Source organism: Carassius gibelio, chromosome A25, assembly GCF_023724105.1.
Source record: "Carassius gibelio isolate Cgi1373 ecotype wild population from Czech Republic chromosome A25, carGib1.2-hapl.c, whole genome shotgun sequence".
NCBI lineage: Eukaryota > Metazoa > Chordata > Actinopteri > Cypriniformes > Cyprinidae > Carassius > Carassius gibelio.
The window spans coordinates 10,671,476-10,697,933 of NC_068395.1; the positions used below are offsets into that span (position 1 = coordinate 10,671,476).

At 35.5% G+C, this 26,458-nt stretch overlaps 1 protein-coding gene across 1 annotated transcript; it reads right to left on the bottom strand.

The window, feature by feature from the left end:
- Positions 1-282: 282 nt before the first annotated feature.
- Positions 283-26,446, bottom strand: LOC127947056 (death-associated protein kinase 2). The gene is made up of 12 exons (XM_052543966.1): positions 26,280-26,446; positions 25,485-25,661; positions 12,806-13,027; positions 9,730-9,868; positions 7,832-7,961; positions 7,618-7,666; positions 7,504-7,530; positions 6,355-6,507; positions 6,181-6,226; positions 3,827-3,916; positions 2,451-2,522; positions 283-2,142 (listed from the first exon to the last, which is right to left on the bottom strand). The coding sequence occupies exons 2-12, from the start codon at positions 25,559-25,561 to the stop codon at positions 2,017-2,019; spliced, it is 1,131 nt and encodes a 376-aa protein (XP_052399926.1). The 5' UTR covers positions 25,562-25,661; positions 26,280-26,446; the 3' UTR covers positions 283-2,016.
- Positions 26,447-26,458: the final 12 nt, after the last annotated feature.

Consider the following 26,458-nt stretch of genomic DNA (forward strand, 5'->3'; position numbering starts at 1 on the left):
TAGTCAATTAACCCTATATGTGTACAACAGCAGTCAACCGTTTGGACAGATTTAACTAAAAAAATCTTAAAAATCTCGATATAAAAGATGCAACAAAATAAAATAAAAGGTTTGAAACTGTGCAGACAAATACATTCTTAACCAAAAATGTAGGTGTATTATTATTTTTTATTATTAAAAAGCATCCCAGGATGTGCCTCGTGAAGATTTAATGCAATTCATATTCAATTACAATTTCCTGGCCTTATTAGTGGATCATAAATAACCAAACAAGAACATCAATAAATATATGAATCATTTATTATTTATACTGTTTTGTATAAAAGGGGCATTTTTTATTCTTAGTAAACTTTCTTTTTAAATTTCACATTAACTGAACAACACAAGTACAGTGTCATATCAAGAGTATAAAATAAATGGATTTGAGGTGTTTTTTTTTTTTTTAGGCATATTTCATGAATATTTTCCACTTCTGGTATAAATCTTTCTACAGGTAAACAATACTGTTTAATCCTCTAACACCAATCATGTGACTGATGCACAGGAAGTGATGTATTTGTACATTAACATGCATAGTCCTGTTTCTACACATAAACAAATAAGTAAACATGTATGTAACGTATAAATATGCAGTCTTTTTAACAATGTTTTAATGAAATTGGTATGAGAATGTTTGAGCCCTCTCATTTATAAACCCATTGTTCAGAATACATTTATTTAGAATACAACCTCTTCTGATGGTGGTATATGTGAAGCATACCAACAATAATATTCAAGCTCAAGGCACTGTATTACAAACAATTTGCATATGAGCACCTGTGATTTTCTTTAAATTTTTGACAAATAGATGGCACAGTCCTGAAACATCTCAAGTACCTTAATGTCACAAATGATAGTTTTTCACAACCCAACAGTTCCCACTCGTCCTTCCCTGACAGAGGTTCAGACATGCCAAAAGAAACACGTTTTTTAAATCAAAATGTATGTCATCTGATACATTATTAATATCTTGAGAGCTTTACAGGACATTGTCGACACAGGCTTGAGAAGTGACCAAATTTTAATACACTTAAGAGCAAACACATTGAGTATTACACTGTTTTAAACTGGATTTCAAATCCAGCCCATATTGCACTGACTTGCGCTGCCAAATGCAAACTTAAAAAGCTTAAGTAACATTAGCGAAATTTTAAACCAAGCTGTTTTCTTTTGGGTTTCTGTTGAGTCATAGCGATACATTTCCGTGACAAATTTAAGCCCGATGCATAATCTGCAGAAGAAATCTTTCACTTGCATGCAAATACCGGATCACGTTTGCGAACTTTCGCAGGCAAACAAAGTCCATTGTGAATTGTTAATAGTTGCAATATATAAAGCTTGGCTGATACAAAAGTCATCTTCAAACCAAACAGCTTTCTTAATTTGCATGAGAAAATTTAACCTGTTGCGAAATCTTAGCGGGGTAATCTTTTGCCAAACGACAGTAAATGTGATCACAACTTGAGACAACAATTTGCGCCAACAAACAATAAACATAAAATTAACAAATATCATACAGAACAAATGAAGATGGCTGTATCAGTCATGCACTTTTGAAAGTCCAATTAAATCTCAAGACATTTTAATAAAGAAAGTTAATGTGTTGTGGCACATATTAAGGCAAAGTGGTGCAAGTAACGGTGAATATAAACATACAAATAAACTTTACATACAAACTTGTAATATATCCAGTAAACTCTTACTTATCCCTCTATGTACATTAATACATTTATACCTGGCTTTAAAACCTGAACAAATGTTTTCTTTCTATATTTGCCACAATTGCACTTCTTGCATTATGTTTAAATGCATCTTTATGAAGACAAACAAGCCACATTCAGACCTCAACACACTTTCTAAAAAAACAACTCAACTTGTGTGCATTTGGAAACGGCAAACGCGCTGCTGTTTCTCCTCTAAACCAGCCTGCAGCTGGGATGTTTGTATTGTGGTCTGTTGAAGCAGCAGCAGGGAGTTTCAGGAAGTGTTACTTCTTTTCCTGGTTTGGGGTCTCCTCATGATCACCTCCTCCTCTTGATCGCTGTCACACTCTCTTTTGAACACGGCCACTGCTCGACTTTCATAGCCCATTTCGGGTTTGTCCTGTAAACGATATTGACATGCATTCCTGAAACAAGATTTGAATGATACCAACATGCCAGAATATGTGATCTTGGGAAGACATCAGAGGCACTTACATGCACGCTAAAAAATGCTGGGTTAAATATAACCAGTATGTACATAGTTCACCCAGCACTGGGAGGTCTTTAACCCAGCATTTTTTAGAGTGTGGTTTATCTGCTCATGTTATTTCATGATTCGCCTGGAGACTGCTGGACGTACTACAGTCAGACAGTTATATTTCTTGGAAGTGATTAATGGAGTATTACTGAGCAGGATTCATGAAATACCTGTGGTTTGGAGTGACCTTTCTTCATCATGCGAGTCAAGTGGTTGCAGAGGGCCACGATTCTGATAGAAAGCTATTGGAGAGCAGGGAGAAAATTTCAAGTCAAGTTTTAGACTAAACACAAATATTCCAAAGTTTGGAGACAGTAAGGTTTTTTTATTAAATATTTTGGTAGAAATTAACTTTAAAAGAAGTGACAGTAAGGACATTTAAAATGTTATTTTCTTCTTATCAAAGTATCTGGTCTGTGTTTCCCTGGGTGTCCACTAGTGGTCTCACTTCCCCATAGGCACCCCACTGCAGGCACTACATTTCCCACAAAGCCTTGTCCCTTCATCACGGTTAATTGCACACCTGTTAATTGCACTCAGCTGTCTCCACTTTGACCGGCTTCACCCATCTATATAACAGGTCTGTTTTCTATCTGTGTCATGAAGTCCTTGTTTTCCGTCACCCGGCTTTCTTGTGTTGTTCTTGTTTCTGGACTGATTTTGTGTTATGACCAGTTGCCTGTTTTTTGGATTACCCTATTAAAACACTGCTTTTGGATCTCTCGTTTCCGGTGTGCATTCGCTACAGAAGGACTCCATCACACAGATAGAAAACAGACCGATAATATAGATGGGTGAAGACGGTCAAAGTGCAGACAGCTGAGTGCAATTAACAGGTGTGCAATTAACCGTGATGAAGGGACAAGGCTTTGTGGGAAATGTAGTGCCTGCAGTGGGGTGCCTATGGGGAAGTGAGACCACTAGTAGACACTCAGGGAAACACAGACCAGACACTGTGACACTTCTGAACTTTAACCAAAGAATCCTGAAAAGTGTAACTGTTTCTATAAAAATATTAAGCAGCACAACTGTTTTTATCACTGATAATAATAGGAACTATTATTGAGCACCATTTTAGCATATTAGAATGACTTCAGAAGGAAGAAAATACAGCTTTGCATCACAGGAACAAAAAATTAGTAAAATATACTGGAATAGAAAATTTAATTTTAAATTGTAATAATATTTCACAATAATAATGCTTCTACAGTATTTTTGGTGACGTAAATACAGCCTTGCTGAGCATTAGAGCATAGATACTTACTAAATAAAACTATGTAACCTACAATGTAAAAAAAATGCCTTAGCTATGAAATATAATTGCATCATGTCACATTTAGAGTCATTATTCTTGTTCTTTGTGTCCAAAATTAATACTGAATGAGAAAAATCAAAAAGGCCACTGCCCCACTCCCTACATCACAACAGGATTGAACAGAAAGTGCGGGGAAACATATTCAAATTATGTGTAAAAATTTATTGGGGACATACATAACACCATTTCCATAACCATTTAGGAGATTGATGGCAAATTCATGAGTCCTACCTGCCATCTCCTCCGGGCGTATTGTTTCCTGAAGTTCTCAATGTTCACCACAGATTGTCGTCGCACCAGGGCTTGTCTGGGGTTTACAGGCTAAAGGAAAAACAATCACACTGTCATAACTTTTCAATTTAAGTAATATAAGTGATGCCTTAGCACATAATTTCACAAGTTCCATGAAACACACCCCAAGGGACTGAGTACACTTCATCTCTCTCTTTCCCACAATGCACCAAAGCCAGCTGCAAGACTAATAATCAGTGTGAGGTACAGTATGTACTGTAACATCATTCCAGTGCTTTATTCAGTATGGAAAGAAATAACATCAGTGTTTACATCAATCCGGTCATGACATGCTGGAGAAAACAACAAGTGCTGAAGTTTACAAATCAATACATATAACAAATATGATTTTCCAATAGAAATTAAAGTATAAAGTAAGAGTAATATACACTAAAGTACATGTGCAAGAAAAAAAAAAAAAACAGGCAATGGGCATGTAGTGCTTTAGGTACATTCACAAATAAATTAGAGAACTTTTAAAATATAGAAAAACGAAAACAAAGAAAGTTACAATTTATGGCCAAAATCATCTTTATGGCATCTGCAACCGAAAGAAAAACAACTCATGCATACAGATGGAATGAAATCATGAAGGCTGACATCGCTTCAACTTTTTACTAATGAAAGAAATCTTAAATAACACTGAGAAGCACAGCCACACTGATGAAAAACGTGGATTCAAAAGTATGTCGATGACTGCTGTAGTGCACCAGCGTGCCCATGACAATTCAAGCAAATACAAAACAAGTTACAAATAAACAACACAAAGAAAACTCAGATTTTTGAGGTACTACAGTACTTTTAAATCCAAAAGTGTCTAAAAAGAATGTTTTGTTGAGATAATGATCTTTTAATATTAATTTAAGTCTTGGGATATAAACCTTATTAGCTTGGCTCTTGAATATATTAACAAGGTAGCAATGTTTGTTGCATTATTCTGACTTGCTGGTTGCACATTCATCCATTTCACGACGTAAGGATGAGTAAATGAAAACAAAATATTCATTTTTGAGTGACTTTTCCTTTAATTATATTACTAATGCTTTTCAAATATCACCCAAAATGTCGGGGAACAATTTTTTTTATTTTTTATTTTACAGTTTGCCACCACAGCCCCTGCTCAGCAGCTCCTTCAGGGCCTCGTTCACCTCGTTGTTGTTGTCTGAGGGAGCTCAGGTGGGCTTCTCTAGTCAGGTAGCGACTGTCGATGCTGGCTAAGCTGGCTTCGTTTGTCCTCAAGTCTTCCTGGAGGCCTTACTCAACTCCTCTGCTTTGTGGAACTCATAGCGCACCTGCGAGAGCTCCTGCCGAATGCGTTCGCTTTCCTCTTTATACCACGCTTCCTTCTCACAGTAGATGGAAAGAAGAGCCTCAACGCCATCCTGAAGGCATTCGCGATTCTGAGCCACATTTTCGAGACCCGTTTCCACCAACGAGATGTCCTCCAGAACGCTGGCGAAACGCTCAAAGTTGATATCGGTGTTGTGGTGTGGCATGCTGAAATGGGATTGAATGGTGTACTCTCTCAAGCGTTTGGTCTTCAGTTGCTGAGATTCCACTGTCATCTGCGTCTCTACGGTGGCGCTGTTGTCCTCCGGCTGTTCGTGGGTCTTCGCATAGAGAAATTAGGAGGAAGAATGAGTAAGAAGCTAGTTGGATTATTCACCAGGAAGACAAAACACTCGACTCGTGCACAGGTAAGCAGCTGATCCAGGCAGGAGGAAGTGGAGTTAATGCTGGTCTCAGGATGTTAGGATGAGGTGAAGAGCATGATACACACTGGAATCAGTCGTCGATTAGAAGAATTCATCATGCGATGGCTTCCATGATGAAGACGTGCATGGATATGTGCATATAGTAGTTGGCCAACATGGCAATACCAAGATTACGTATTAGCCATCATTTATTCACCCCTTGTGTCGTTACAAATCTTAACAGATAAAAATAAAACACCGAGACACATCTGTCTGTGTTCCACAGAAGAAATAAAGAAAGTCTTACAGGTTTGAAACACATGAGGGTGAGTAAATGATAACAGTTTTCACTTTGGGGTGAACTTTGCATTTAACCGAACAATTCATATAGAGTAGAAGAGGTTTACAGTAGTTTTGCTGCCATATGTGTCTTAATGAAGTGTGTGAAGCCTGAGGTCAGTTTATTCTGTACACAACAGCAGAGTAAACACTTGTGTATGTTATAATGGCAGTATGAAGCATTCGTTTCACAAAAGCCACATAAAAGTAGATAAACATGCTTTCGACTGTGCATGTTTCTGACTTAATCCAAGTGGTTACCTTAATCCAGGGGTGGTTGAGAGCGTCTTGTATTTTAAGCCTCTTTCTGCAAAGAAAACAAACTTTGAAACACAAAGCAAACTTTGAAAGTAAATAAAAAAATGTAAAGAAACTAAGAAAAGAATCTCCCCAAAAGGCCCTGAAGTTATGCTGAAGCCTGATTTGACCTCTCACCTGGTATCTTTCACCAGCAGCTGTCTGATGAAGCTTTTGGCCAGTTCACTGGTGCTGCCGAAGAACTCCTCATCAAATTCGAAGTCCAATGCTGAGATGTTTGCAAGAGTTTCCTGATTGGAGTCGCCCAGGAACGGTGATGCCCCGCTTAATCTGAAACAGAAAGACAAACACTTGACCTATGTAGAAGCACACTGAAATTCCTGTTAATCCAAACACGTGCTCCCAAAGTTCATATATCAGACAGTCGTCAAATGCCATAATTATGTTCATAATGGCGATGGGTGTAACAGTATGGGTGCCACTGTCTGACAGCCTAAGGCTCAACCTGTCTTTCATCATTTACTTTAATGGTTTATTGGTATATTTATTTACCTTTACAATTTTTTAAGTATATATTAGCATGTGAACTGTTGATTCCATATTTATATATTTCTGTCATTCATTTGTATTAATATATCTCCCCATTTATTTAGTTTTTATTTAATTATACGTTTATTTATTTAATAATTTCTATTTATTTGTTTATTAATACTGATTTATGTAATAATTCTTACCTTTTATTGGAAAGCCATTCATACTTTTTATTCAGCAAAGGCTTTTACATTTTTATTTATATTTCAAATAAATTCTTTTCATTTCATATTTGATTAAATTTTTAATTACATTTCAAATAAATGACATTTTAAATGCCCCATGGCATTTTAAGCTATTTTTCTAACTTATATATTGTTTATTTTATTATATAAAAATTTAGGTGATGTTTATGTCAAATAAAGAAGTTAAGATATAAAATAATCTAAAATCGACAAAATCATTGCCAGATTTATTAATCTAAACAAAAACGCCCTACAAACTGACCTATAATATCCTGTGTGCAATTAGATATTCATCTCTTTAATAAAAAGTAATGTTACACCCATTGCAGACGTGTACATTATTAGGACTAATAAAAACAGCCTGATTATGTTCACATTGGCAATGGGTGTGAAATGATGGGTGTTATTGTGTAATATGCAGACGACTCATTATGAGAACCTCTCTTTCATTATTCAACACATTGCTTCATTAATATATTTTTGTTCAGCATGTGACATGAAAGTCTATGAAAGTCTGGATGTCCTGTCACATTCCTCCGTTCACACTCACAGGATGTATGTGATGACTCCGATGCTCCTGGAGGAAACAGAGGGGCAGAAGAGAGCACACGGTTAAGCCAAAGCCGAGTATTGACGCATGCTGTATGTAAAGTAGAGTTCTCACCACATGTCTGCCTCTAATCCCAGCTGCTCATAGTTGACTATCTCTGGAGCTGAAAATAAACCAGGTTCGAGACGTCAGAAACATTTCATTCAAAACAACAAATGTGGTATGTGCAAAGACGGAAGAGAATGTCGGCAGTATTCGACACTTCAGTGCCTTTCCAGTGATATGAAAATGAGTCACTACATTTAACACCGTGAACTTTTAAACTTACCAACAAATTCTGGAGTCCCAAAAATGTTTTTGAACTCCACTCCGTCCTTGATCCTATGCGCCAAACCGAAGTCGATAAGTTTGATCCGTGGCAGGAGGACATTGTTATCCAGCAGCATGATATTTTCAGGCTGAAAAACAAATAAACAGCCAATTAAAACCATGAGCAGTCACCCAAACTATGTAAAAACATAAGCATTTAAAATTGTATCAATTTACAGCCCATTTCTATTGACATTATAAGTGTCACTGTATGACAACATAGAACCAGTCATTCATAATACATTTGATTACCTTTATAATTTCAAATGATGAATATGTGAACTGTTAATTTCTTATTTATTTACTTGTTTATCTGATTCATATTTTTCAATTATTTGCAATTAAATTAAATTAAATTAAATTAAATTAAATTAAATTAAATTAAATTAAATTAAATTAAATTAAATTAAATTAAATTAAATTAAATCCCCATGCATGGAATGTTTGATATTTTTATAATTGGATACTGATTGTTCTATATAATTCTACATTCAAGTGGGAAACGCTTCAGTTCTGTGACTAAGGAAATAATTATTGATTGAAATGTGAAAAAGTGAAACTGAAATGTCTTGAGTTCACAAAATACACTGCAGCCTTGCAAACTGGTTTGTGTTGTTCATGACAATGACAACAGCAATGGAGATACAGTACACAAGCTTTCGATTTTTCAAGTCCATCTCAGTAAATGCTAATTGTCATACGTGTGTCTGGCTAATCCACGTTAACCTCCACCTCAGTAGTTTGCTGATGAAGTGGCTGAAGGTTTCATGTGATTCTGAGGGATGTTGCGTGGGACTCAACACCTGTCATGTTCTCATATTAATGCCTCTGCGTACACAAGAGGTGAAAACAGGCACCAGCTGACTTCAAGTGTGAAGGAGGACACTGTGTTCTCGCAAAAATTGTGCCATGTCTAGGGTTTACAAGTACAGATATTTGCCTCCCAGTCAATGTGAAAAGAAAGGCGAGAAAACACGCTAAATATTTACTACTTGCAAAATCTCAGAATTTAGCTGATAGCTAAATTAGCTTCTTTTTAGAAACAGTCCTTTTGTGAGCATGATATGGTGCATTTTGTTAAAATATCAGAAAACATTTTTTTGTTTAAGAAAGATGCTAATGCTAATATGCTAATATGTTTTTTTAGTGTGAGACTTTGAGTATTATGCTAAGCTAAGATAAGCTAATCCAGTTAACTAATTAGTGTCTATAGTAAATCTCCATATAAAAGTTATATTAAACCTACATTCAATTTTAATGAACAACTTTTCTTGAGCATGGAAGGACATGTTTCGTTTACATATCAGTTATGTTGTTTTGAACATGAGAGTGTGTTGTGCTAAGCCAAGCTAGTATCCAGTGACCTAATTAGCTGGCTAATTAGCTAAAACACATTTTTCATAAGCATATAATTACACATTTTGTTCATATGTTGTTTTAAGCAAGAGGGGGAGTTTATTATTTATAATGTATGTAAAACTGACGTCTTAAAGACGGTCCAACAGATGTTTGTACACAGCCGATGCTTTCCAGATGAAGCCATCTTTAACAGGATTTTTATGAATGCTCATTGAAGTAAGCAATACACTTATTAAACTAATATATTTGAGTGCCTTTGGGAGAAAAGGCCTATTCACAAATGAAGACAAATATTCAGTGTGATAAACATATTAATTTGAATAAACAGCCATTATTCTTTACATAGCAGTTAGCATATAAATACATTTCATCCCGAATATTTGTGTTTGTGCAAAATAAGCAAACATCCAGTGATCTACTGTCTCGCCTTCACAACGGGAAGCTACACGACCGACTCCGGATCACTTAGACAGGCGTAGGACAAAACTTGTTTTGTACCTTCAGGTCAAAATGTGCAATTTTCTTGGAGTGCAGGTACTGAACTCCGTCGAGGATCTGTTTGATGAATTCGGTGGCTTCCTCTTCACTCAGCGTCTCCTTCCGAGCCAGGAAGTCGAAGAGTTCCCCTCCTGAAACACTAAAACATTACATTTCCAATGGTGAGAGGTGGTTTACCTGTCTAACACACAAACCAACAGACATATTCAAAGATGCATCCATTCACCGTAAGAAGCAGACTTCTGCGTATAATAATTTGAGGTCCTAATAAAGCATTACATTTCTTAAACAATTTTTTTGTTTGATAAATAAACAAATACTTATCTATTCAGTATTTATCTGATTAATATATATCTGATTTACTTACTAATTTATCTGATTAATTCAGGTTAATATTTATTAATTTATTTTCCCAAATGACATTTTAATCTTTTTTAAAAATGTAATAATATTTGTATATTTTTGTTTGAATATTTTTGTTTGAAGAATATATATTTGTCAGTGTAATATTTATATTGTATAATATTATGTTATGTATATAATATGCATTTAATTCATGTTTATTTATATAAATATTTATTGACTTTAATTTATATAATTAATTTATCTACTGTATATATTAATGTATTCCATCCATCCCTGTGGTACCCTTGCTATTGCTTTTAGAATTGGACATCATTTGTATACCGTAATGTAATTATTTGAATATTTCTAATAATAATTTCTAATGAAATCGTATCAACAATCTTTATTAAAAACCTATTTATTAGTCTAAACTAAAAAGCTCTCCTGACAGGTTGTATCCAGTGCACTCACACATACAGACAGAGATGTTAATCTCAATAGTAAACTTCCTCTCAGACTGTGACATATAACCACAGCAGCACTTAAAACAGCTTATAGCTCTTTTTATCATTAACATCAGACCACTTTATTATAGCTCTGCAGAAATCTCTTTTCCATACACTCACAGACATTTCAGTACAATTGCATATCAGCTCAGCTGAACAAGTACACTACTGTATGTCTCATTTTTGAGTATTTGATCACTTAAAATGCAGAGTAGCTGAACGTCACATCCAGTCCATTCAGTCATAGCTCTGATTGGATTCAGGCCACAATTAGTCCTAATTGTTCTTCTATGCTCGCATGCACAAATTACAGACAGGGTAAACCTGAGCCAGGCCTCCCAGCAACTCTAGAGCTCTGACATTTACTAGAGCTTCCCCTTCACACTCAGAGAATGACAACCACACAGGCCTACAGATACTGTGTGTGGCAGTTTGTTCACTTTAAAATGATGCAAGGGAACAGACAACAACACATGCTGCCTCCTTGCAAAGATGATATTTTTGAGCAACAATATGCCAGTATCGGGACATATCACCATATAATTTGTGAATAAAAGTGTTACCATCTAGCTAAATTTCTATAACTTAAAAATTATATATGATGTAATTCATTTATATAACTTATAAATTGTACATTAATATGATATGATAAGTTATATATATATATATATATATATATATATATATATATATATATATATATATTAAGTTATTTATATATATATATATATATATATATATATATATATATATATATATATATATATATATATATATATATATATATATATATATATATATTAAGTTATATATATATATATATATATATATATATATATATATATATATATATATATATATATCAAGTAGTACTGGGACACACTACCATGTCATTTGCATAATGTATGAAATTATTATCATATAGCAAAATGTATTATCATTTTTTTAATTTATCAATTATTTTTTATATTATATTATTATATATTTTTAATTATATATTTTAATAAATTATAGATGTGCTATTATAAAATTTAATATATATATATATATATATATATATATATATATATATATATATATATATATATATATATATATATATAATACTTTTTAAATGTATTATTGGTATTCTTATTTATAACATACACCATAATTACTTAAAATACAATAATTTATAATCATTATATTTATATCCAATTATAATTTCATTTTTATGAAATGGTTAGTGTTATAGATTCAACTCCATTAGCCATAAAAGTATGCATTATGAGGAAACTCCAGTTAAGTAATATGCCACCTTGGCACCTTTGGCATATATTTACAATGTACAATGATTTGGGATGCACTAACCCTAATGCCACATACTAGTTAGGATGGAGAATATGTGAAATGGGATGCAGACTGCACCATGTAGAATTTGTTTTTGACCCAATGAATCAGATGTTTGTTATGTTTAATGGTAGCTGAAGCAGCTATTATAGATCAGGACTATTAGACGGCATTCTTTCGAGAAAGTCTTAAGAGACTGAAGTGGAGATCTACTGGACGAGGGCGGCAGGCATTAGTCAACTAGAGAAATGTCTTTTGAGGGCTGGCACTTGAAAGGACGCAGTGGCTCAAATTGATTTAAAGGTAACACCTGGTTTGCTATAGTTTGAATGGATTCCCTACCACATTTCTGAAAACGGCCTTTAAATGCTGCTAATATTTCGACTGACTTTCATTTAGGTCAAGAAATCTTAAAGGTGCTGTAAAAAAAAAAAAAGCCTTTTCTAGTTCTGGGTGAGAGATATGGAAGCTTGTTTCTGCAATAAAACATCTCACAAGTCTGCCTTTTTAATTGTACTTGCAAGTTTATATCTCTCACTTCTGGCTTTTTCTCAGAATTGCGTGATATGAACTCGCAATAGTTATAATGTCAGAACTGTGAGATATAAACTGCAAGAAAACGACAGAATTGTGAGCCGACCTGATTTAAATATTTCCCAGATATATATTTTTTTTATAACTAGATACATTTTCTCAGAACTGTGAGAAAAAAAATTCAGAATTGTGAGATAAGTCGCTATTTTCTTGGTTTTATTGATTTAATTCCGTGTTGGAAAAAGGGTTCAGTAGAGAAAAAATGGAAGTGGTCATGTAAACTTAAATTGAATTGTGGTGTTTTTTTTTTTCTTAGTGAAGCAGATGAAAAGGTTCAGGATATGGCCCCTGTTCTCACTCACAGCTCCAGGATGAGCACCACGTCGGTGCGGTTCTCGTAAACGTCGTGCAGCGAGATGATGTTGGGATGCTGGAGCTCCAGTAGGATGTCCACCTCTCTCTCGATCTCCTCTCGACGAACGCCTCTCCGGCTCGCCCGACCATTCCGCTTCTTTATGAACTTTGCAGCATATTCCACACCCGTGCTCTTCTCCTTACAGCGCTTCACAATAGCAAACTGCCCACTGAGTAAAAGAGAGAGAGACAGAGAAAAACGTTCAGTTCTTAGATGATAAATGAATCACATTTAATATATGACATGGTTAATAATGCAGTAGTACAAAAAACGTTCACATCGTATCTGTCTGTTTTGAAGGATAAATGAAGGATGAAGGAGTAAATCATTTCATAGTTTCCTCAAAAATTTTTGCTTGTTGCAGTTTAATTACAGAGACTCTTTTGCAATACTACTGTACATTCATATAACATCCGAAGTACATTAACATATGAACGTCAATGTTTACATATCAATGCATATTCAGTATTTAGTCATTTGGCTTTTATCCTGTGAAACCCACTGGGTTTGCGCTGTTGCATTGAACAAACAATTATGTGTGGTATCTCTAATGCTGCAATATGTCTAACAAAAGATGGTTTGTACATTTCTAGCATAGCGAGAGCCTGAGAGGAATCCTGCCACAGGGAAGCGTGTGCCAGCTGGGATCACGGCGTGGGAGAGGAGAGACAGAGAAGAGGAATGCCACCCAACCACCCACGGCTTCTGTATCAAAGACGCTTTCGCTTCCTCACACCACGCTTTGAACATTTCAAACAATATCTCCTGACACATGAAATATGTCTGCTGCTTATATTATCTGTTGGTTTGTGTAGACAGCGTGTAGAAAGGATAGATTTAAGTAGGGATGCACAGATAATGAATCATGATTCCAGATTCCAGGCCAAGAAGAAAGTTTGAAAAGGTTTTGAAGGGGGTCATTCAATAGGAAAAAAAAATAGACATAATCTATTCTTCATTCATTCTAACAACAAATCACCATGATATTGGCCTAACAACCACATTATCATGTACTATAATTTCAGACTTGTTGACATGTATTGTCAGTGAACTAAACCTTTTAATGCTAAATCTAACAGCTGCTAAAACAATAAGTCATTCATAAACCTCTGAAAGTGAAAGCACATGCACTACTGTTTAAAAGTTTGAGTTGTAAGATTTGTTCCATGCTTTTAAAAGTCTCTTTTGCTCATCAAGGCTGCATTTATTTTATTTATTTTTTAATCAAAAATACAGTAAAAACAGGAATATTTTTAAATAATATTGTTATCTAATTTAATCCATTTTTAAAAGTAATTTAATATTCCTGTGATGTAAAGCTGTATTTCCATTATATTTGTTTTTATCGATAGAAAGTTTCAAATAATTACTGTAACATTTCTGAACATTATACATATCTTTGCTGTCACTTTTGGTAACTTAAATGCATCCTTACTTTATATTATGGAATATTATTTCCCCCACAAAATAAAAAAATATGATATGACTTTTTATCTCACAATTCTGAGAAAAAAAATAAAAATAAAATACAATTCTTAATTAGGACTTGAATTGCAAAAAAATAATAATAATAAAGTTATCTTTTTATTTATTAATGTATTATTTTATTTATTCTAAGTTGGAAATAGGTTATTAATTCATTAAATACATAAACAAAAAACAAACAAGAAACTTAATGACCCCAAATTTTGTACAATATTACTGTATATAATGGCCTTCTCAGTATTCATTAACTGGGCCAGTAATAACAGAGGTTATTTACACATAGAAACAGCAGCAATGACATACAGTTAATTCTAAATATAACAGATAGGGGGAAAATGGTCAGCAGACTTCAGTTTATACTCCTTTATTTATCTTAAAGGTCCCATGACATGGATTATTTCCTTTTCTTTAAATGCTTTGTAATGTTTCCTTAGGTGTACTTACATTGTTAGTATGATTTTTACATTTAAAATGTAGAAATAAAAAGCATTTTTAGATCCTGACATTAGCCCTCTGGCTTGAATGCTCTGTTTGAAGGGGCGTGTCTGCTGTGAGACTCAGAGTAAACCACAACTGTTGTGATTGGCTGACATCTTTGCATTCAAAATGCGTTCATGTGGAACCCCTCTCAAATATATATATATATTTTTAATATTGCAGCTGTCGAGATTAACGAATCATGGAAGTGTTTATTATATAATTATTTTTTCGATCTTATCCCCATCACATGAAAGGCTGCAGTGATGAGCATTGAGTAGACAGAGTCTGTTGATCGCGTAGATGCAGTGATCTCGTCATTATTGCAACACGTTATCTCACAAAATGCTTTCACCACAGCTAACAGCAAACACATGAATTCAGTAAGAGCTCCATTGTGCAGCATAACAGCGTCATTCATTGTAACGGCAGTTTGGGCAAGTGTGCAGATATACCCGCGATGTGTAACAGCTCCGGGAAAAAGCGAGCATTCTTTGATCACTCTCTGTAGTTAAATCACAATTTCAATAACAGATTTGTTTCATGCTACTAAGAGAAACAACGTGAAGTTGATCGTTTAGTCACTGGCTTGATTCACTGATGCATAAACAGTATTAAACGATTTAGAAAGAAAGTCTGTGTGAACTTGAATGATTAGCTACCCATCAGAAATCACTGATCACAGATCAGGCATTAATGAACACTGTTACTCACTGTTTGTGCCGGTGCTGTCGAATCCATATCATAAAAGTCTGTTTGTAACACCTGTGCTGACATTGTGACTGGATTATATGTAAATATTTAGGCGTACAAAGCAGAGAAAGGGGAGGTAACAATTCTCGTTGCAACGTCACAACGAGGAGATTCAAGATCAGCCCGTTTGAGCTTCCATTTTCTCAAAGGCAGAGAAAGATAGAAAAATCTCAATTTACACCGATTCAAATTTCTAGAAACTTGGGGAGCATATACAGGCTAGGGGAACTCATATTAATCTTAAAAAACCTCAGAAAGTGACATTTTCATGTCATAGGACCTTTAATACAGAAATGCAATCCGGATGCACATGGTCGGCAGCACATGAAGTCAACAGATTTAGGAAGGGTCTATGAATCACGACTAAATCCTACTATGAGTCTTACAAGACTGCAGATCTAGACGGACTGCATGTAAACTGAGTAATCCAGCCACACTTGACATCATGACTCACGTCTGTGGACGTACATTTGGCTTGGCTCACTCTCAGCTGTGACCAGCAAATACTGTCCAACTCCTCTGGTGTTGGTGCCAGACGAACTCATAACAGAGAAGAGGGATTAAGAGGAAACAGACAGCAGGCAACGGGGGGTGATGTCTTCACTCTGAAATGCACGAGATGTTTATCAAGGTTTCTGGACGCGGTCATCTGTAGGAATGTCTTGCAGCTGACCACAGCAGACTTTGGAAATATGTGGAGCGTGTTTCAGTGTTGTGTCACATGCTATTAAATGTCACAATAAACGTTTCATTTTGACAGTTAGTTCAGTTATAGATAACAATATCATGCAAGAACTTTGTGGGTCTTTGATTCTTTAAAGTACTGTACTTCTGCGTTCCTGTTCCCTTTTCTCTGGTCTCACATGGGAAGTATATGAAAATATGATGCTCAGACTAAAGTTCTGTTTGACACCTGCTCTTCTTGTTCATGCATCGAGTACTGAATGCGCTGTAAGAATGGGCCGTGTGGGTAATGCGCAGTGAGCAGATTATCAGACCATGATTGCAGCCAGTTACAGTATTTCCTGTGTTTCACATGAAACCCCACTGAGAGCTTCCATAAGGCTGTGATAAGCTGTGTGTGTGTGTGTGTATATATATATGTGTGTGTGTGTTTGTGTGTGTGTGTGTGTGTGTTATCAGTGTAGCTGGGCTAATTTTAGACTCCAGTCTATTCCTCTTCTACCTGCTAGTATTTTTATTGATGATGGGGAGTGCTACGGATTAATAAATATATATGTTAAATATAAATATAAATGTTATAAGCTTTCTATAGATATATCTCTCATGTCTCTTCGTTGAGTATTCACTGAGTTACAGTTCATTTTAATGACATGTTTCTAAATGAAGATCAGCGCAGACCAAGGCAGCAGACAGCGCACCTTGTGTGTTTTCTTTAATTTGTAAATGTCAAAGTTTTGTTGTAATTATGTGTGTATACAAATAAAGTTGAGGAAGTTGTGGCCTAGTGGTTAGAGAGTTTGACTCCTAACCCTAAGGTTGTGGGTTTGAGTTGAGGCACTGAACCCCCAACTGCTCCCAGGGTCTGCAGCATAAATGGCTGCCCACTGCCCCGGGTGTGTGTTCACAGTGTGTGTGTGTGTGTGTACTTTGGATGGGTTAAATGCAGAGCATAAATTCTGAGTATGCATCACCATATTTGGCTGTATGTTACTTTCACTTCACTCACTCACTTTAAAAGTAGACCCTTTACAGATTCGACTGATGTATTGCTCTTAATTGTAAAATCAAAACTGAAAGTGTAATTTAAGTTCTTTTCGGGGTTTTCAAGAGAAGATGCTTCAACACACGTATATATTCAAACCAGCTGAAAAATCATCCCTAACATTAAAATAATGAGATTGAAAAGGTAATCAAAAGTAAAATACAAATTAAATGAAAATGTGATTGACTGTGATGAAATTATTTTAAATTCAAATCATTTTAATGGTTTGAACAAGGTGTTTTTTCATTTTATTTTAGGTGAATTATGATTTAAATGTCAAATGTCAAATTCACTCATTCATTCTCACATTCTCATCCATTCTACTTTGCTTTCCTTCTTTTGCCACAGAAATGGTACTTTATTTTTTTTCAGTTTGTTCCATTGCAAAAACACAGACATAATAAATACAGAGAGATGTGTCTGCTAGGACAAGAAACACTGATTTAAAGAAAACAACTTTTATTTCACTCAAGAGTTTTTTTCCACTGTCTCTAATGTGGTTTTCTGTTTACATAACGCACTAAAATGAAGAGAAGATTTGCGTTACAGTTCAGTGCCTTAGAAGTAGAACCGTATATGTTTGATTGCTAAATTAGCCACACCAATAATGATGTGTGCTTAACAACCCATAACCCACAGAGATACGAGGACGCCAAACACAGGTCAGGCTGTCCGCAGAGGGCTCGGAGGGGCCTATTAGATGAGAGGATTTCCCCTGTACACAAACACACATAACACAGGCGTGGAAAACCAAATCAAAGTATTTCATGCCGAGATACTAGCAATCTTATTCCTATAAAGTGCGAAAAAAGGACACAGTGCATGTTAAAATCAACAAACGTTTCGGTCGCCCAGGACCTTCCTCAGTGTTCACATACAGTACTATTAAAAACTATTGATTGTTCTATTTAATTCATCTAATCAATTCAATTAATGAATCAGTAACAGTTCATTTACTTCATTGAAAATTTACAAATATATCCAGGGGAGATAAAGAAGGATACAAAAAAAAAGGAATACATTCTAAAAAAAAAAAACTAGCCAGATTGAAATCTTCTTTCAAACCATATGGTTGAATTAAGACGAAAAATCTATTTACTTTCAGTTTGTAATATTTGAAATGACTGGATTTCACATGCAAAAATTTTACTTATTTACTTCCTCATGAGGATTGACTCACTGTATAAGACATTCTTTCAAACTAAACAACTGCTTCACAAACTGACCTTACATTCAAATAGCCTTCACAAAGGTTTTATTTAAGCTGTATTACTTGCTTTGTCAGAAGTGTGATTTAAAGAAAAATCTGAGGGTGGATAGAGGCATTCCACTGCAGGCGTGCCACTAGTGTCTGTGCTAAGCCCACTTGTGTTTTTGACGACTGGAGGTCTCAGTGGATTTCCACTCACAACAGCTGCTGGTTATTAGCCAGAGTGGCTTACTGGCCGTGTGCTTGACCGAACGGTGCCAGTCCAATATTCAAATGCAGGTCCAGAGTGGACATTATGACACTGAGTTTCATTGTATCCATATGTGTATATGTAAAAGCGACATGGTGAAACAGATGTTAATGCATTCTTTATCTGCACTAGGACTCATTTAAATAGAAAGTTAAAAACAACAGAGTGTGTGTGTTTATTTCCACCACAATGGAAAATATGCATATTTCATTGACCAATCAGCTTTCAGGACCGGAAGTATCCATTTTGTGTATAAACAATAAAACATTTTTCATTATGAGTGTAATTTCTTTGAAATCCTGCCAGTGAGTTCCTCTGTCAGTCACTCCTCCCACACAATCATAACAGCTTTTCAACTCCTTCGTTTCACAGCTGCACAATACTTGCTTTTCAGATGTTTTTTTGTTTTTTGTTTTTTTTTATAAAATATTAACAGATGCTTTATTAAAGCATCTTGTTTGGGCAGTACTGGGAAAAACAGCAGTGGGGGGAAGAATGCTAGGAATGTGCATTGATGTTTAGACAGATCACCACCCCTCTAACCCTTTAAAAATCAAACCTATTTCAAATTTGTTGACATGCACAAACAATTGCTATAATTGCACTTGAAATTTTGTGAGGACTACAACACTCCATGCTTAAAATAGCCAACTTTACCCAGATACCCCTGGATCAGCTCTGTGTGGGGATCAATAGCACCTGTCACTAGACACTTACATACCTGGCCTTAAGCTTTGAAAGAACTGGATTCTTGAAAATATTAAATTAGAACTTTTTTTATGGGAATAGACTAGTAGTAATATTCAAGGCAAATAAAAACAAGGCTGTGGGACTTCATTAAACACAGGCAGAACCAATTTTTTGCAAAAAAAAGTTTGATAAATATTAACATTGCAGCAATTTATATAGTGTTGCATTTATTCATTGACAGTTTTTATTAGCTGATACTGATATCTAGATATTATATATATATACAATACTGTTCAAAAGTTTGGAGCTGATCAGATTTATTTTTTAATTATACATTTATTCATCAAAAAATATATAATAATTTATATTATTATATACATTTAAATGAGTGCTCCTGTAGCATAATTGGTAGAGCATTGCCTTATGAAGCGCAAGGTTGGGGGTTCGATTCCCCGGGAACACATGATAGATAAAAACTCATAGCCTGAATGCACTGTAAGTCGCTTTGGAAAAAAGCGTCTGCTAAATGCATACATTTACATTTAAATTTTAAATATTTATTAAAAAAATATTTATCAGCACAACGGTTTCAGCATTTATAATAATAATATATGTTTCTTGAACAACTAATCAGCCTACTAGGATAGATATGAAAACTTTACATCACAGGATTGATACATATTAAAATGAAAAGGAGTTTACAATTTTAAACTGTAAAAATATTTCATAAAATTACAATTTTACAAACAGGCAGCTGTCTCATTTCACATGACTTGCTTAAATATGAGTCAAAAATGTCTTGACTGGTGTGTTATCAAATTTGTGGGGTTTATTACATATAGTATTAATTATTGCAGTGTTGCATTGCTCTATGACTCATAAAGTTACTTTCACTCTCTGACATGATTCTCCATTAATATCATAATCAAATTAACAGAGGCCTGTAACTACAGATTTATGGGTGGGGACATTATTAATATTAATGACTCCCTCTTGTCCCCTGGTTGTCCCCATGAAGACAGCCCTGTATATAGAGTATATCATGACTCACAGATAAGCGAGCAGCCAATAAAGATACAGACCAGGAACAAATGGTACGCTGTTATGGAAAAAACCCCAACAAACTCACAAACCGACAGCTGTGCGTATAGTCTGTTGCTATGGGAATGATTTAAATACACGTAGTATACAGTATATCACGCAGTTCATATATTTATTAAATACCATCTATCATACTGCATCAAGAGGCCAGTCAAAACATACACAAAATTACCAAATACATCAGCTCTAAAAGAAACACACATATCTGCACATCTTAGGTGGCTTTCATCACTTCCTCCTATTGCCTAACCTCAAGACGATGAAGGGGAAGATGGCATGAGTTGTTTTTCTCGTAAAACAGGCTGAATTTAACGTTTTTAAATGCTGTTCATGTAGAGTCATCCAGCATCATCCGTCGGCACATCCCTGAGCTCATTAGCACATGTCAAATGTATAAACTGAATGCTTTAACCAAATACAGGTTTTCTCATGAAAGAGACAGATTTGCCAAAGCCCGCTGACTCATAAGTACAGTTAAGCAAAGTAACAAGATCACTATGAATAATGAGTTACATAAGAGTTCTTCCTCTATTTTACCTGTCGACTAACAAACTAACTGTAATTGGTATATTGACTGGATCTTATAGATCTTTAGACTCTATACTTAAGTTTACGTGAAATTTGAATGTGAGGTTATGCACGACAAGGAGTACAATCGGATCAATGTGATTGATTCATAAAATACCCCAAATTTTTCTTTCTGAAACATACTCCAAAAATCTTTGTTTTATTTACCACTTAAAAAAAATCGATCTTACAGTGCACAAACAGGTCAGTCTTTTGTATAAATCACATGTAAAACCATTGCTACTTAAACTGTCACCTCTACATAAAGAGGTTATGCTTATGTTTCATTAGGTCATTATGTCATACTTCACATTCGTCCTGTTTCCAGTGAACATAAAACCTTGCAGTGGTAAAAAAAAAAACAATAGACTTACGACCTTTAGTCAGTCTGTGTTAAAAAAAAACACATCTAAAATAAGGTTCACGAGTTCACCCTTACATCTAATGTAAAGGCGAATAGTAGGCATATTTTGGCGTGCTGTCCTGGGGGAGGGGTCCGGGCCCCGGAGCATAGCCCGAACCCAAATAACTCCCCCTATCCCTAATTTGGGATAAATAGATTATAAGTGAGGAGTTGGGGTGGAGGAGGGATGCCGAAAAACTGTCGCGGGACAGGAGGTAGGAAGACTATATATATAGACGCTTGTCTGCTATTTAAGATGATTAGCTAAACGAGATGCACCTGTGCCAAATTGGATGATTATCTGATCGTGCTTCTCCCGAACTTTGTTAATAAAACCACATATCATTTTCAATTTCATGTTTTTTAATTAATGTTTACATAGAAAACACTGCAAGAAAGCAATAAGACACTCTAGGCCGTGTCATATTGTGAATATATTCTCAATACAGCCATATTTTTTAGTTAAGGTGGTTAAGTTTGTAAATCAAAGGTTATTGGAGCATGTTGTACAAGAATATACTATCTCAGTTTTTCTACTTCAGAGTTTTGTTTAATTCAGTCAGTGTGTAACCTGTCATTTCTTTGTTTACAATGTGTGTCTTTTTTATTTACTAGCAATTTCTAATTGAAAATCATTTTTTTTTCAGTGTGTTGCAATAATGTTGTATATACAGCAGCATTTCTTAGAATTAAATTGTCTGTAACAAACATGTTTAATGACTGAGACAAATATGGCCAACTTTGTGCACTGTCATCAGTCCATTATAGAGATTTCAATCATCTCTGAATAAAGTCCCCACCTCCAGGGAACAAAACGGATACATAAAAGGGTCTCATTTGTCCCACACTGTCAACCTTTGAAGCAGGTGATTCATGCGGTGGAGTGACAGCCACTCCCACACTGAACATGAATGCCGGTGGGAGTTTGTGAGTGTGGACAATTCTCTGTGTTTAAGTGAGTCTTTATTCTTTCCTTCATTCTCTCTCTCGCTGTCCTTTTCTGATAGATATGTTTGCAGCTGCTAATGTGTTATTGATCATCACACACAGCTCTGTGAAACCACACATGAGCTATTTCCTCTTTCACACACAAGATACGTGTCAGTGTGTGTGAGTATCACACATTTGATGCTCCATGACATGTCTATGGGTGCACAGACGTTAAAACAAGAAAAGTCTTCTTCTAGAGTTCTAGGCTTTCTGAGTATGCAGAGGATAGGAATATGTTTTACATGCATTGCTAAGCTAACAACATTTAGCTTTTGTACTTAGTGCTGAAGTCATCTCAGCAAAATTGGGTTTATTGTACTGTATATCCCATGCAGCAAAAAAATTACTATTGGCTTATAATTAGGCTATTAAATGTATACAAAGTATATATAACCTGACAGTAAAGCTGTGTCGCTAAACCGACTGAGCTGCAGTGCTAACTACATACACAACTGCTTTTAAATACTGCTAATAATGCTAACGTTCACAAAACCACATAAGTGACTGATTTAAAACACTCTAAATAGACATCAACTCAACACACAAGAAAAGCTCTGCACAGAAGACTCAAGTTAGCAAATTGCTAAGCTAATGGCAAAATCCTTTAAAAATACATAACTCACATAAATATTAGGTAAAATACTAAAACAATTTCTCAGTACTCAGTATATCAACATTTGGCCACACTTTATTTTAGGGTCCAATTCTCACTATTTACTAACCATTAACTATGACTTTTGTCTCAGTTAACTCCTTATTTGCTGCTTATTAATAGTTTATAAGGTAGTTGTTAATTTTAGGGTATTGGGTAGGATTATGGATGTCATGCATTATATGTACTTTATAAGCCCTAATAAACAGGCGATATGTTAATAATAGACATGCTAATAAGCAACTAGTTATTAGTGTGAATTGGACCCTATACTAAAGTGTTACCCAACATTTCACCTACTTTCTCCACCATTTTGGATTCAGTTTGAATAGAAATGTGGCCAAAACAAGGTATGATGAGATGGCTTATTGAATGCTAGTTAATAATTAAATGGGCGGGAAAATAATAATAATAGAAATATCCCACAGAAGCAGAACACACCATTTCTGGAGACAAGAACATCACAACGAATTAGTGATTGGTTCTTTTGACTTAAGTCCCTTTAACACAAAGGACAATATCTACAATGACAACTATAACTATTCTGTGAGAACTAATTCTAACGATAATGACACACAGGAACAATATCAGTGGGATCATTTCTTTCTAGCTGATGAACAATAAAAACACAGTCAGTCAGACAGCACCTTTTAAGAGCTCAAGCATTTATTGCGGCAGATGGCAAAACTGCTTGCTTATAATAAGCACAACACAATTGTCTGTTGATGTGGATGCTTATATATCATTAGAGTTGAATAGGCATTTAGACCAGTATGAACAACCTAGAAACACACTAGAATGTTTTGACTACTTTTTCTTCAGAAAATTGTACAGTGTCATAAAAAAAAAATTCAAATACAAATCTAAATTTTACCCTAACTTAAAACTCTGTTTTGTGCTGAGTTCTCCAGAAAATGTAGCCTAAAATTCTAGTAGCATTAAAAGATTGAACAAATAATGCTGGTACTTCATTCATATAAAGTGACTCCCCGTAAACACACAGCACTATCAATCCTGATCTCAGTTACAGGCCTGCAAGGGAGGTCAGGTATCTCATGTAATCTAGGGTGTGTCATAGAAACTGTGCCTTTGAGCGGGACACAAAGCCATCCAGGCAGATGGCTGAGCCTATTCCATATTGCAAACAATAACCAACATCTGTCTTTCTGCCGTAACCCATGGTACCTCATAGGAGGGAACAACCTTTCCGAATTACAGGAGGATGCTTTTCCAAGCTGCCCTGAAAACAGTTTTATGGCCCTTCTTGTACGTTCAAGTTTTTATAAGATAAACTGATGACAGATAAGCGCCAAAGGGTGACTTGCACTTGCAACCTATAGCCAGAGGAGAGACACGGCAGTCACCTGGGTGTGAGACTACACCATTCCTGAACGTTCACGCAGTTTAGCACTTCCTGTCTGGATGGGTTTCCAACTTCCTTCTGCTGAAATGGTAGAAATGCTGTTATTAATAAGTGTAGGCTTGCCTGTTTGGGCAGCTTTTAAGGGGAGTGTGCTTTGTAAGAGAGAATAAAACATGACTCAAGAATGAGAACTGGGGTGAGGGGCCGTCACGTTTATGTTCAGTGTACTGTAGATCCTTCCTATATTTTCCAACTACTATGTGCTTTTTAAGATTATTGCAACAATATGATATGTTAAAGCGATTGAAAAATGTCAGCTGTTTTGTTTGTGCATAAAATGAGAGTCAGTGGGGTCCAAACCAATGTTGGACCCCAGTGGCAGTCGAATGAAATAAAGGTTCCAAAAGAGGATTTTTGGAGCAGTGCTATAGAAGAACCATTTTTGGTTCCTTTCAGAACCTTTCAGTGAACGCGTCCTAAAAGAACCACTTTTTTTAAGAGTGAAGAACATTAAAAAAAAAAATCTTAAATAAGCTTTTTCTCTATAAAGAACCATTTGTAGAATGTAAAGGTCCTTTGGCAATAAATACCTTTTAGTTTTAAGTGTGTGTGAGCCAACATAATTGAAACATTCTTAAAAATAGCTTCTTTCGGGTTCTGCAGAAGAAGAGGAAAATAAATGGAAACAACATTATAGGTTAAACCATACCCTTAAATACAGTTTTGATATAATACCTCGGATGCATTTTGTTATTGTCCAGTGACATGAAAAATCAGAGAAGCTTGTCAGTTGTCAGGTGAAAGCTTTTTGTTCCCAAACTCTAGCTCGCCAGCTGTTAACCTGTCCTGTAAATACCCTCGGGGACCATCCATAGAACTTACCTGCAAGTCAACAATCCACAAAAGCTGGAAGGGATTACAAAAAATCCTCAGGCAACCCATCATACAGTATCACTTACCTTCCGAGATCTTCACCAATATCATAGAAATCCTCCACTTTTTGTTGCTTGAACACAGCCATTCCTAATGTCCTCATTGATGATGATGATTGTGTTTCGGTGAGCAGGGGACAGCAGGTCAACTCTGTCTCACGGTGTCCCTCGAGAAGCACATAAGCTTAGGGAGGTTGTGTAGATCTGTAAGTCGCAGACACTCACATCAGCACATGTTCCAGCATGCTGCACTGCATTCCTTCACTTCCAACAAGGTGTAAGAGCATGCATCACATCTTTCTTCTTTGGACATATAAGGCAATGTGAGAATGTCACAAAATATACAGTTTTGCTTACTGAAGTCGATGTAAGGTAGGAAGGAACCAGACAAAAAGAGTCTCATGTAGACTAAACTTGATGTGTCAAGTGATTAGATCAAAATCCTTTCTTTAAAATAAAACGACTGTGGAATGTAACAAGAATTAACAGGTGAAATGGAGACTGCTGTCTATTTGATTTGGCAAAAAAGTGCCAAACACGTTATAGGGCAGCATTTGTTCATGACACACTGACTTCACTTACTGTTTCATTGTTATATAAGTATATTGATAATATCGTGATGATATTTACTTTACAGGTGTAGTTTAACATACTGTACTGATGTTTGTTGTACTCTATAACTAAGCGCAAAGTGATAACCATGAGAAATATTCACACCATAACATCTCTTCCTATATTGCTCACAAGTTTTACAAGACACTGGACTACAAGAAGGCGTAACTTTGACACTTTAAATTAGTAAGAAAATGTGGGTCGTCTTACCTTTTCTTTTAAGAGAAAACACTCATTTTACTGTATTCGGCAGAAATTGATAGCGCATTCCTGGGTTTGAGCGCGTCTCTCCTGTTGAACTGGAGCCTGGAGGAGCGCTCGCGCTTATGCTGTCAATCTCGAGCGCGCTCGCGGGCAGCGGTGACGTCAGAACGGCGATGCTGTTCAGT